Here is a 14,648-nt window from a genome sequence, read left to right as displayed (position 1 = left end):
GTCGAATATTCAAGTCCCTTGGTACCACTGCAGCTTCCAGACTCTCCTGACTGGCTCATGTTTCATTCTTTGGCAATTTGCCCTAATGATATCCCTCAGGAGCTTTCAGGCCCTCTTCTTTTCCATATTTAATCGTGTTATATTAATCTGAGGGCTGAGCAAACTAGGCTGCACAAATTGTAATTGTCTGTGATTTCTGCTGCAATGGTCTTATAACTGCTTTTTTTCATTTTTGGTGTACAAAATATGTGTACAAAGTTGTAGTGTAATTTTTTTATTTACAAGTCTAAATGTCTAAGACAGCCAGGACATGAACACTCTAACTGCTGATCTGTTCCACAAAGAGGGTTGTTTTTTTCCCCTGTAAAATCCATAATGTTTTAGCACTTGCTGTATGGGCAGGATTTACATTTTATTTTTTGCTCTTTGTTTTATTACTGTGAAAGTTCATGTCTAATGAACAGTGCTATTATCAAGTTAAACTCAGGTAGTAATTTTGTTGTGATGTAAAACATTAGGACAGCCTCTTCTCTTCCATCAGCTTGGTAATGTCTACCTTACGGGGCATTCTCTTAATTTTTTTTTCCCTTTTTCTATGAAGTTTGTAGTGCTACATAGGATGGATATAGGTTACCTTGTTTTGAACAGTCTGTTTTTTTTTCTCATTCTGGTATAAGTCTATGCATGCATAATAAAATAACGAAATTTGAGAGACTCCCCTATAGCAAAGATAGATCAAATTTGAATTCTTTACATATTGCAAGATTATTTTGTTCACTTGTGGAATGAACTTGGCCCCATTTCTAATGAATTCCATACTTACTTGTTTCTTTGTTTAGGGGGTAAAGTGGTGGTTGTGGTGTTTTTTTGTTTGTTTTAGAAAACCAGACATGTCCATTTTGAGTGGTAAGCAGTTTGCAACACTTCCTTTCTTGGTCAAGGAGTCCTTCATTTTCCATGATCCTTGTGCCAGGCTTGGAAGTCTCTGCTTTGGAAAGGGAGTTTTGGAAAATTGTAATTAAGTTATTTTGCTGTTACAGGGAATATTCACTTCAGATTTTTTTTTTTTTTGAGATAGTTTGGAAATCAAGATAGTGACACAAACTGCTTCTGAGTTTAATGCTGTTCTGTGGCTTCATGCAGCTTTAGATCAATTCCAGTTAAAAATAGCAGAAATGGGGACCAGAAAACTCCCCTGAGTGTTTTGCACTCAGTGAAGCCAAGTGAAACTGGGGTGCACTTCAGTCCTATGTGTTCATGGCAGCACTCATGTTTGACCACGACTGCATCAAGTAATTCATGATTATTTCCCTTTTTCCAAGGGAACAGCTGAGCAGGGAGGGCTAACTTGATAGCCTGACTTCTTGCAGATGTTGTGCTTGTATACATACATTAGAGTTCTTTGTGGATGTGTTTTGGCAATTCTGAGTAATGTACAAAATTATATAATAAGTGGTTTGAGGAGTTTAAGATTCTTGCATGTCTAAAGTTAATTTAAGATTTTGTATTTTCATTTTATTCATGTTTTTTTTTGTTGCCAATTCTGTGTGTCTATTTTTATTTTTAGTTAACTGCTTGTGTTCATGCCTCAGCTGCATTGTTATATCCAATGTATTGGCAACATATTTACATCCCAGTGCTTCCTCCACATCTTCTGGACTACTGCTGGTAAGACAGCTAACCTGTTATCCCCATTTCTGAGATTCTTACCTGTCTTAGAAATCTGAGTAACTGATGAAAACACTGATTCTTTAATGTGACTAAACTTAGAGGATCCAGTTTATGAAAGCACTTAGGCCAGTGCTTAAATGATGACTTGACTAGGGATATTCCAGCGTGCCTTGATATGGTGTTTGAATTGGTATCTTGAATTACAGTGCTGATTGCTATTACTGCAACGTTTAGAATCCTGTTTGTAAGAACTGTTTCTGTTTTATTGTTTAGAGAATTCATTCAATAATTTAAATGCAAACATGTTACAGTTTTCTCTCATTTAGCTTTTAAGTTGATACACTTATAGAAACATTCAAAAAAACCCTGATCATTTTTTCCAGAATCAGATGTTAGTATTCATCAGTGATTTACTATTTGTGTTTTAACTCAGCCAGGCTCAGGATTCTAGCCAACGCCTTCCCAAAACAGCTTAAAAACTCCTTTTGGGACTCCAAAATTTTTATAATAAGAATTCTGCTTCTCCTGATGGGTTTCTGTTCACATGACAGACTTTGTGGTTTTTGGCATATTTTTGAGTTGAACAAGAATCACTTTTTGATTCACTTCTGATCCTTCAAGGGGATGATGTTTCCACATGCCTGTTTCACAATTTCTTGCTTTTATTCAGAGTAGTGGCAGAGATAACAAATGAGAGTTTCCATTTTCTGTTTAAGCAGGAATATCCCTCCTCGGAGGTTTTCACTTTACCTAGACCCTCTGGGTTTGTTATGGAAAAATGAACCATTTCAAGCTGTTTTAGAGATTGTCAATTATTATTATTATATATAAAAACTGAGACCCAGCCAGATACTTACTGAGCTAAGTCTATGTTTTCTTCATAGAAGTAAATTATGTTTATATGTTTGCTGGGCTTTATGTTGTTGGCTTTGGTTTGAGTTTTTTCCACCTCAAACCTTAGAATGTATTGGTGTTCTACTGAACTCCATCCAGTCTACTGAAATTTTGTTTTCAAACAAATTCTCACTATATTTCCTTAAGTGTCTTTTGTAGTTTTTCCTGAAGTTCACAATATTTGTTCATGATATATACTTTTTCTGTGGTAATTCTTACAATTCATGTGTATTTTATCTGTTGTTTAAAAAAAAAAAAACCCAAATGTTCTTCTCCAACTCCTCCTTTTACTTGTAAGTAGAGCTGAGCCTTTCCTCTTTAATGATAGTTTTCTTTTGAAGAAACTCTGTCCTAATTGTTTCTCCTCCCGCCTTTGATAAAATGCACCAAGATGGGGTAGAACTTGAGTATGTTTTCGTTTTTGTACTACTTGAGCTTCCAGCCAGAACCTTTGTAATTTTTCAGATCATCCAAAAATGCCATTCTCAGAAGGCAGATGAACATCTTTATGCAAGCTGTACCCTGTAGAGTGCATCCTGAATATGAGAAGATTTTTTTTTTTAATTTCCCCTTCTAAGCCCAGATAATGTTTCCAGAAAAAACAATGTTAGATGCTGTACACAGCTGCATGTGATAATGATAGTAGTTGGGATTCTAGGTCACTGTGGCATGACCTGAGAAATTATTTTACTCATTAAAAAGAAGCATGGAGTTTCCTAAACTTGTAAAATTCATTTATATCCTTTATTCTTTTTCACAGTAGTACAATAGAGTGGAGAAAAAAGTTCTCCTGTTCTAGAGATGTTCAAAAGGAAACATAAAGTTCATGAAAAGAAATGCACAACTGATGAATTTATCACAGTAACTGTAATTCAGACCCTTTGACTCAGATTGTTGTGCATCTCTTTCTGTTCATATGAATGGTTCTTTTGTGAGACGGATTGGAAAAGTGTAATAAAAACACATAAATGACTTAGCTTTCCCGATGTTCTGGTGTATTTACAGTAAATAAATGTTCTCCTCATAGGTATATAATATATCAGGTTAAAAAACCTCGATGAATTCTTAAGGTAAAGGTTGTAGTAGGCCTGACCTAGTTTGCAGTCCAACAGGATCATGTCAATTTAAAATTAATAAAAGAATGCAAAAGTTATTTTGTATACTTCTATTTTTTATGTCATTTTGATAAGCAAAGCTCATTTTACAAAAGTGCCATTTTAGCTCAACATGCATTTTCATACCTAGAAATTTCATTGTCACTGTTTCCCTTGGGCTTCTTGGAATGTCTCCTATGAACTCTCATTTTCTTAGTGTTGTTCTGAAATGGCATTCAAATATATGAAGTAGGGGAATATAAATTGAATAATTTGTTCATTCTGTGGTAGTAAGGCTTTTTTAAACAAAGATAAAATACATTTAAATCTATCAATTTAAATATAAGCCTGATTCCGGTTTTTTTTTTTTTCGCACAATGATCATATAGCATATTTTGAGAGAAATACACTTTTTTTTCTATTAGTTGGACTAAGAATCTTCATAAACTCATAAAGGATACAATTCTGTGGGGTTAGAATTTGATCAATTACATAAAGTGCCTAGCTGGTACATTTTGTAAGCAAGAAAAAAGAATAATGTATCTTTGAGCAAAACAAGGCCATATTAAAATTATTTCAATACTTCCACTCGCCTTTTTAATTAAAAAAATCGTTAATTTCTATCCTGCTGCCTGATTTACAGGCTGGATTTAGACCTAATGTGACAGATGATGCTGGAGTAGCCCAAACCAGAGGGTCAGTGTGGACTGCACCACCCTCAGGGCTGGCCAGGCTGTGAGTGCCAAGCTCCAGGGTGAGAAGAGAGTGTCTGTTTATGAGCTTCAGGAGGGGTGTTTTATCCCCATGCAGCTTAGCTCAGCCTTGACTGCCATTACGGGAGCTCCAGTGGGAGAACTGGAGTGACCATCCAGAAAAGGAGATGTAAGAAATTTCATTTTCTAGAAGATAGCAAAATATAGGCTGAGAAAGTAATATTCATTGTAGCTGCAGCAAAAAATCCACGGTGCAGTTAATAAAAAAATGAGTTTTAAATTATGTTATAAAAAATTGATTTCTGCATTTAAGTAAGTAAAAGGAGACTGTTGCACTCCGTGGAGTGGGTGGTTGGTTTTCAAGATAACTCATACAAAAATTAAGTTTGAACATTGATTCAGTAATTATATTTGAATAAAATTAATTTTTGTGAAGAAGAAAGCTAATTTCATGAAATTTCAGTCTAATATCTTGGCAAACTAAATCACCGATATTAGAATATTTGCCAGTTTTGTCTGTTGATGATAAAGCATCTGTTATATTGGTGCTCTGTTGAGAATGTAATGCAATCAGAAAACTCAAGTTACTCTTGCAATAGGTCTTTATGAGATTTGGTCTCTTCTGAATTAGGATATACATATGCCTGTTTTCGTGAGAATGGGGCAATTATTTTCCAATTAACTTGGATGTTTTGCATAACATAGTAATTATTTTGGGCAGTGATACCACTGATTGATATTTTTGGTGATAACATGCATAAGCAAGAGAAAAGCTCTATAGCAGCTCCCAGTAGTATCATAGTAAGCAATTTCATGTGCATATTACAGTTCTCTGCTGTTAAGACTTCAGAATCCGGCAGTAATAAAATTACTTTTTGCTGAAAACGATTAAATTGACTTTCCATGCCTGCAGTTTTTATTTCATCTATTTTCAAGATGTGCTTTGTACCTTTATTCTGTTAACTTCAAAATTGAAATGGTGTAGCTGTTGCTTTGTTCTGTAGAGAAAAGAGCTACATGCTTCCCTTTTTAATAGCAGATTTATTAATGGAGCAAATCATCAGCTATCTTAAGTCGGCACAGGCGTGGTGAAGCTACTGGCGCAGTGTTGATGTGAGAAAACAAGTGTGCATAAAATCCATACATGACATAGCACTTGTTTTCACTCTAGTTTTGCCTGTTCACATTATTTGCAACACTGAGATATCCTGATATGAGGAACCTGAGGATCTGTTTTGCTGCATATTCTGCAGCAGAATTCTCAGTTACGTGTCAGCCATAATCATTCTAACTGGCTTAATTAAATATGTTACATAGTACAAAGCATTCTTTAAACTACAGAGTAGTTTAAAGCTGTTTAAATCCTCTGAGTATATATGGATGTCTGCTCTGGAGTGGCACTCATTTACAACTCCATTTAATTTGTGTTTACTTCACAAAGACATAAGGATTAGCCTGGATGAAGTCATCAGGAAGTGCTAAATTTTGTCAGTATTGGGCTAAGAAAAAGATGTGTGGGAAAATAGAGGCCTCTTTTCCTTTTTGGAAGCCCCATTGCCTAGAAACCTTAAGCCATGACAGTTTGCAATTCCAGCAAACCTATATTTTGATGTCATAGACACCATGAAGTCTTGTTTGGGCTTCAGTCAGGCTGGGTTTTTGGTTTTGTTTGTTGGTTTTTGTTTGGATTTTTTTTTACATTGATCATCTCCTGTGGGACATTGTTAATGAGAGCAATTGGCTAATCCATAGGGTGTACAGATTTTTCTAAAATGGGCTGTAGCTGTAGGCAGGTGAGAATTGCTTTTTGTGGTCCCAGAGGTGGGACCAAATGGATGAGACCACATGAACTGATGCAGTGAAACCTTGCCCCATCCTTGGGAAGTCCGTCACCAATCAGTCAGTGCCACTGTGATCAAATTATTGCCATGAGAGAAATTACTGTGTGTGAGTTCTGTGCCTTTGTATGTCATCTTGCCTTCCATTATTTTTCAGGGATTATTTTTATTTAGTTTTTTCCTCTGTGGTCTGTTAGTGATTCATTTCCCATTGAACTGCCTAAACCAGCCTGTCAATTGCTCACTTCTCCGGAGTGAATATTGTCAGTAATCTTGCAGTACCCAAAAGTCTCATGGTGACTGTTGGAGGTTTTTTCATTCAGTGCTGGACACTGAGTATATTCTTGGTCAGATGTTGCCAGAACAGAAGATTGTAGGAAACCATGATAAATCAGCCTAGTTCAGTTTCTTGTTTAAATACTGCAGGAGGTCTTACTGCAGTGGCTTTGTGTGGATATTTGTTCTATTTGGAGAGTATAGTTCCTTGTCTTATGGAAATTGCAAAGGAGAAGTTTATTATCTTGTGTTAAATAAGATATTATACAGCTTCCAAAGGCTTGCCAAGGGAGGGTTTCAGAACCAAAACTGGTGGTCATGATGTTTGTATTGCACTGTGGTGATGGTAAGTGGGACCATGTCCTCCAGTTGGTGTTTTAAAACCAGCCCACTTGGGGAACATCTGCTGGGTTAGCTCAGTGTGGTCATTCTTGGAACTAGGGCTGGACAAAAAGCTGTGGTGCCTCCTTGCTTATGCCTCATAGTTTGCAGCAGCATCCTTTATTTTGTCATCATCTTTACTGCAGAGTAAAACAAAATTTTCCTTGTCTAGTAAACATTCCTGTAGCAACTGTGTTCATTTAATACTGTATTGAATAGTGACTGTCTACTAGGGTCTTATGTGCCAAGACTTAAAATTCTCCATTAGTGTTGTACTTAAAACTTGATGTTTTCCACTCCTTTTCTTCAGTGCACCGATGCCTTATCTAATTGGCGTCCACTTAAGCTTGATAGAGGTAAGTTTACTATACTCTTTAGTGTACTGGGAGGTGCATGAGGTGTGTGTGCCATAAAAAAAATTTTGTGGAAATGCTTTAGAAAAAATCCCTGTACTTTAGCATGCAGAATTACAAAATTTAAGCTTCATATGCTTTACTAAGTAAAAAATGTCTCTCATTGAAATCTTACTTTTGAAGTGTTTTATGAAAACATGTAGCTCTACATCATGATTTTCTCTATCTTATTAATAGCTCAGTGTTAGCTATTTTCCTGCCTTTTCGTACCGTAGCAACAGATTTTCCCAGTAATGAAATTTTTTTTTTCTTTTCACGAACAGGTAAAATTTATTTTGGAGTCACTGTCACTCAGATTTTGGCATTATTGTGATTTCCCAGATAATTTATGCTCTTGTCCCTCTGAAAACTTTAATCTAACCTCCATCCCATAACATTTCTAACCATTAATTTAGAAATTTCTAACTATTAATTTAGAAATGTTATGGGATGGAGGTTAGATTAAAGTTTTCAGAGGGACAAGAGCATAAACATTTCTAACTATTAATTTAGACATTAGTATTTTTTGTCAAAAAACAAGAGGTGGCTTTTACAGATTTGAACATAAAGCAACACAGTAGAACTCACCTGACTGGTACAGAATAGCTGGGTAAGAAATACTTTTGCCTTTTTCCATAACCATTTGATTATGCTGTGAAGCCTACATGTGCCACCTGATTATCATGCAGAGTAGATAATTGATTTGGGAACATGATTTGATTTGCACTTCTGCTAAAGCACTTTCCAAGGATCAATTCACATCTGCTAAGGTGATGGGGTGGGTTCTTCCCTGAGCCACCAGCACTTTTGTTTTTCCAAAAAAGGCCTTCTATATAATCTACGCTTCTTAACTTCAGGCACAGCCTTCTGTGCTCCCAAATCATTATGACCTGCATGCATCAGTCATAATATCTTGATTAGGATGCTTTTTCTTATTCATTAAGGAAATAATGGAACTGAAAGATCTGCCCTGAAAAAAGAAGTCAGTTCCTTCAGGAATTATTTCCTGCACTGCATTATTATGTATTATTGTAGGACCACACAGAAAAGAGTTCTATCCCTTTATCCTGAAAGGAACAAATTGTTTAATTCTTAGCTGCTAGACAAGTACACTGATGAAAAAGCATTTTATCCATTCTTCTGTGGTAATAGTAGGCATCACATGCTTGGTACTTACATATATCTGCAAATAATTGTAGTTTTTTCTGGTTTTCATCTGATCATATGATTAACATGCTTTCTGATTTTCACAAATATGAGAGAATGAACAAGGTATGTCTAGTTCCAATATATATTTATCCAATATATATTTATCCAATATATCAACTGCATTCTGTATAGATCTCAGTTTTCAGGAATTCCTTTCAGAGATTATTAATATAACTTTAGTGTTTGAAGAATAGGAAGTAGTTTTAAAAGCTACTTTGAATGCTGTATCTAATTCACAAATCCTACATCTCAAGTTCCAGCTGTTTTTTGCCATTACTGTCCTTTGTATAAAATCATAATTTGTAATTTAGCACAGTATAAGAAAAATGTACTTCAGGAGGACACCGTAGTAAATTGTTTTTCCATTTTTTTTTTCTTCTTAACAGAGAGTAAAAAATAGATCACTGGAGGATGTGGTTTTGCTAAATGTTGACACAAACACTCTAGAAACCCCTTTTAATGACCTGAGCAACCTACCTGGTGAAGTGGTGAGTCTTAGACATTTCATTCTTTCTTTCTTATATAGGTGCTTGAATTACTCATAATTATTTTGCCTCGTTTTGCTAACTGCTGTAAAAGGAATAAGGGGGTGAAAAGCACCTAGTGCAGACCCCATATTTGAGATTTTTACCTTTTTGACAGCTGAGGAGACATTGAATGGAACATCATATTCCTTATTGTAAAAGTAGGATCATAATTATAAAGCTAGCTGCATTCATTAGGCAGAGCTGCTTTAAACGCAAGAGTCTCTTCATCTCATCTTAATCATTATATTACAAAGTAGGCATTTCTGTCTGCCTAGTGGCATGTCTTGCAAAAGAACGAGAGAGTTTTTGAAGGCAAAAAGAAGAAGGGGGCCAATTATCGGCTTCTGCTTCCCTGCCACCTGCCAGCGCTTTCCTTTTAATTAATGATCTGATGGCACTGGTCAATATAATAAGAAATGCTTGTACAGTTGGGGTCAGAAAATTCAGGCTTTGATCTTCTTCAACTTTGTGAAACATTTATTTGTTTTCTCTAAATTATTTCAGTTTTATTTTAATCTCTTCTATCCTGCTGAGGGCTGTGTGAATGAAAACCTATACTGTTTGTCATTTGCTTTGGCAGAGCAAAGACTGCTTACTTAGAATTCTATTTGTAAATTAAACTGCAAACCCAGTTTGTCATAAAAGACATCTGATCCTTTTGAAATGACGAAAGCTGTCTTTTGTCTGTAAAGGATGATAAATTAAGTGCCAGTTCTTTCTGGACTTTGATCTTGCAGAGGGTGCCCCCCCCCCCCGCTTTTTTTTGCCTTTTTTTTTTCCTTTTTTTTATTGCCTATAGGAGAACATACTCTGTATATCATTTTAAACAGTCACAAAATTCACTTATCTTTTTTCCCAGTAGAGCTCTAAAAGAATATAATTGTGAAACCACTGTTTTCATTATTCAATTAAAGATGCACAAGCTGTCACAAATAGTTGTCAAGACAAAGAATTTTATATCAAAAAATGAAATCAAAGTTACATTTTCTGAAACTGTAAATCGTAAAATACCCCTGTCGTAATCAAAGTAAGATCCTATGGTGGCATACTGTGTCTTATGTTACTGTTGATAATTTGTATATATTTAGTACAATAGATGTCAAACTCTTGATGATAGTATTCGTGACACTGCCCTTTGATTTTAATGATCTGAAAATAAGTCTAAACGTTTTTATGGATCATCTGGTCAGTCTTTGGAATCAGCATCAACTGTAGTTCAGAAATGTAAAAGACTATAAAATTGTGATGTTCTGTGGTTTACATTAGTGTATTTATTATTAAAGTGGTATATTTTTGTGATGTTTTGTGATTTACATATGCATGGATACATGCACAAACATATATACAGTAACTTCGACTGTACTCTATCATTTAAGAGTATTACAAGTTAAGTAAAGAAAGAATCATTTCCTGGTGTGTCGGGAGCTTTAACTGGACTTCCACTGAGTGAATAGGGTTGATATTATAATGTCATGAAGGCCTGCATGCCAAATAATAGCTGGACGTGGAATTGAGAATTAGGCATCATATTCCATGAGATACTGGAGTTAGAGCTGGAGGTCTTTTGAACAGCCAAAATGGATCTCTGTGCAATAAGAGGCACTTGTCATGTGTTTTACAGGTGCATATCAAAATGATCTCTAAATAAGCAGGCTAACATGAAGGAAATAGGGATACAGATCTTCCTACTTCTAGAAGTGTATTTTCTCCCAGAATATATGCATGTGATTACTGCAAATCTTAATATAGGTTACCCAAGTGTACAAGCTAAAGACTAGACTTAAAATATTTTTCTATATTTAATATAAAACTAAAAAAACAGTGTTCTATGCAAAATATACTTTCAGAACTTGAGGATTTTATACTGAAGCTTTTAATTTTAATAATCCCATCTCTTACTTCACTTCAATCCGTAAGGCACTTTAATTAAACATTTGGTGGAATGCATATGCAGTTGTAGTTGGAAAACCTGGAAACAAAAAGCACAGACAAAAGGCACAGGGCTGTGTTTGGTTCTTAAGGTTTCAAAATGTTTGTCCTCCTTTTGCATTCATGAGGGGCAGTGCAGCTGCTGACATCTTGGGGAAAAGTATAAGACCAGGAGTGTAGAGTCAAAATGGTGAGTCAGGCTTAAAACATTAAAGGGAATGTCAAAGATACATGTGTGAAGCATTTTAACTTATATAGAAAAATCTCATAAGCATACATACAAAAGTAGTAAAACTTCTGATGAAAAAATATAATGAGTACCTCTGAAAGGCATTAAAATAGAATGAAGAACTGAAAATATAAAAGAAGTTGTAGTCTTACTGTCCCTTTCAAAAATTGATTCCAGGTTGGTTAACAGCCTAACAAAAGAAATGCAGTATTTTCCAAGTTTTCTAAAATTGTTTCTTCTGTCCAGAGGGAACAGAGTAATTATTTTCTTGATCAATAAGCCTGATGATGTCCTCACAGCATAGGTATTTAATGGTTTACCCAGGTATATATGCTCTGATCGTGAATTTTTTCAGGATAAATTTAAGATTGAAAGAAACATTATTCTATGGCATTGTCTAATAAACTGTATAATAAATTAACTGAGATTTAAAGGCATTTTTAAATCATTCACTTAAGCATTTAAATTATAGGTACAGGCTAGATGACTTTCCATGCATGTGAACTCTATTATTCTGTCAGACTGACCAGTGGTCTTGACTGTTCAAAGGTCAGTGGTCACAGTTGTCCTGAATTACCAGTCCTTTTTTCATGAGGACCCTCTGCTGCGTTGCATGCTGTAATCTTCTTAATGGCTTCATTCCAATATTCACACATAATATTTTAGATTTATTGACTGTTAGAAATACTACCATGCCAGTAGCAGTTCCGCTACTCCTAAGGTATTTAAAATTGGAAGAATAAATCAAGGCAAGACTTTCAGGAATCCTTTGTTTTCTTGGAAGGGGGAAAGCCCCTCTTTTTTCACTCTTCTGACAAGAAGGCTTGTTTTTAAATTTCATCATTTCACTGTGAATTTGTCTATTATTTTTTAATTAAAAAAAAAAAAAAGTATGCAGCTACTTCTCTGGGAGTAAATTTCCTAATATAATAATACTGAGATCACCACTTTAATAATATAAGGCATTAGGAGAACATTTGTGACCACAGACAGAAATTTATAAATTTTGGGCCTGACCCTGCAATACCTGCTTGCACTTAACTCTGACATAAAGACTTCTCCTTTGCTCAGATGTGAATACTTTACCAAACAGCTTGCAGAATTGACAGCATCACTTCTAGCAACCAAGTCTTAATGACTTCAAATCATAGATTGAGCAGAACTATTATAAATATGATCTTCAGAAAACAACAGACTTTATAGTCTTTTAGTTTCTTCAGTGGTTGCTAAATATTGTCAACTGCAAAAGCTACAGAGCTGATGAAAGATGTGTAGTGTTTGTACTGCCTGGTACCTATACACTGTGGTGCAGTACAGAATCTAAACTGGACTTTAGAACTTTAGTTTTGAGATTCCTGAAGTCAGAGGATTTTAACACCATAAATTTGGCATATGAACATTACTGTTCTAAAAGTAGTATTTGAGAAGTAGGCTGTAACTCATGTAGAGAATTGGTTACTTGATGCAGTGATTACTGGGAGTGTAAATTATTTTGTAAAATATGGTGATTAATGGTATTATAAAGAAATTAAAGTCAATGTATAATAGTGCAATTAAAATGGATTTTTTTTGCAAAATATAAATAGCATAATTTATGATGTTTTTTTCCATCAGAAAATAGCCAAAATATTACTAATATATTTTAGAAACTCAGAGCAGTCAGCAGTGTTATGAAGCGACTGTTTATTGTGAACAAGTACTTAGAGTTGAGATTCTGTTGAACCTTGATATAGTTTTAGAAGCTAGAATATGAGATTAAAAAGTACAAGTTTGGAAAACATTTGCATTTAAGCAGTTGTTTTTGTCTAAATGACGAAATTTTGATTAAATGCTGGAGGTGTCCCTGAGGCCTAATCCTCTGCATATAGATAATAATAAAATACATAGAAGCCCTTTACTAGAAATTGTGATTTAAATATCAGACTCTGGTTTGTTTTGAGTTTTTTTTGTTCCTTTCTCTGTGATCTTGTCTTACTTTCTTGTTTTTGAGAGTGACCTTCTACTTACTTTTATAGCGGTATCATCTGACAGAGAACAGCAAAAAGTGGTTTAAAACATAAAAAATGTTGCTAATACCAGAGAAATAACTGGATATATTTTTTTCAGAGATCTAATAGTCATTTGGAACTCCAGTGTGTGGTTCTGTATTTCTCAGACAACAAACATATACAAACAAAATTCTTCTATATGTGTTTAAATTTATATGTGATTCTTCTATTCACATGGATATTGAAGAGATATTAGTCATGTTTTTTTTGTCTATCATATATTTAGGTATTAGGAGACCTAGAAAGGATGTATGGCTAACCATTTAAAAAAATGATACTTTTTGTTTCAATGACCAACACAGTATGTTTTGGCATTTTAGATATGCTTAATTACACATCAGTCCATTTGTATCTTTGAAAAACTATTGTATTGATTTAAACCTTCCTGAAGTTCTGATTGCTCTTCACTGGCAGTGTTCAGCAGTCCAATGAAGTCACCTTCCTATGAGAAACTGTTGCTAGGAGAAGATAAAAACAGTTTGCTTCTAGTGTAAATTAATAATACCATTTCTGCAATGGATCAGCGGTGTCTTTCAGAAATAAATTTTAACAGCATTCTAACCCCTGCAGTTTGTTGCTTGCAGTTCTTTATTTTTAAACTTTGTAAAAGGCTATTTCTGCAGGAGAGATACACAGAAAAAAAGTTTGGCATTCTTAATCATAATTAGGTAGATGGATTAAAATATAAAAAATATGTTATATAAAATATATATGAAGAAAATATTTTTATACAGATGCTGCTTGCTATTTTTTTGGCTTGGTGTCAGAATCAAATAATTTTGAGTGCTATTAATGATGTCACCCAAAGGGGTCTCACATTTCCTTGGTTTGAGGTGCATAGATCTAAGCAGTCACAATCCTGCTGTGTACCAGGTCCTTCCAAGGAGTTCAGTGCCTCCTGTCTCTTACCTATGCCTACTATCCTGGCTGTAATGGCTGCATTATCAGTCTGTCTTTGATTCAGATGTGGAACTGGGAGAATTTGATATCAGCCTATCCAAGTGTGGCTGGGCTGGGCCCTGACTAAGCACTGTCCTCTCCTTGCATATTCACTGGCCTCAGCTTGGAGGAAGCCAAGGCAGGTCCCAAGGGTATAGTAAAAAAGGCACCCCTGATGGGAAGAAATGATGATGTCTGGCTCCAGATCCGGAGGCTGAAGGATAGCTTTATTAAAACTATACTATATTACATTAATATACTATTTAAAGAGATACTATACTATTCTACCTACTTACTTCTTACTTACCTGTTTAACTAACTAACAAACTCGTGGCTCTCTGCTGAGTCCGAGCCACAGCTGGATCCAGTTGGTCACTGACCCCAAACAACCTTCACCAGAATCCAATCCAGCAATCACTTCAGGTGAACAATCTCCACACCACATTCCACATGGGGAAAACAGAGGAGCAGAGATAAAGATTGTTTTTCTCGACTTCTCTCTCTGCTT

At 35.1% G+C, this 14,648-nt stretch overlaps 1 protein-coding gene across 7 annotated transcripts in view; it reads left to right on the top strand.

The window, feature by feature from the left end:
- Positions 1–14,648, top strand: part of DENND1B (DENN domain containing 1B) — a 152,893-nt gene that overhangs the window by 94,771 nt on the left and 43,474 nt on the right. For 6 of the 7 annotated variants that reach the window (XM_068199607.1, XM_068199610.1, XM_068199608.1 and 3 more), the window contains 3 exons: positions 1,568–1,668; positions 7,178–7,223; positions 8,855–8,956. The exons of the other annotated variant lie outside the window; for it this stretch is intronic. In XM_068199607.1, the coding sequence (XP_068055708.1) occupies positions 1,568–1,668; positions 7,178–7,223; positions 8,855–8,956 (249 nt within the window). The remainder of the gene's footprint in view (positions 1–1,567; positions 1,669–7,177; positions 7,224–8,854; positions 8,957–14,648) is intronic. 7 annotated transcript variants of the gene reach the window in all.

The sequence above is a fragment of the Anomalospiza imberbis genome, chromosome 9 (assembly GCF_031753505.1).
Source record: "Anomalospiza imberbis isolate Cuckoo-Finch-1a 21T00152 chromosome 9, ASM3175350v1, whole genome shotgun sequence".
In the NCBI taxonomy this organism is placed as follows: Eukaryota; Metazoa; Chordata; class Aves; order Passeriformes; family Viduidae; genus Anomalospiza; species Anomalospiza imberbis.
Note: the sequence above shows the minus strand (reverse complement) of the source record. Positions and strands in the feature narration are given on the sequence as shown.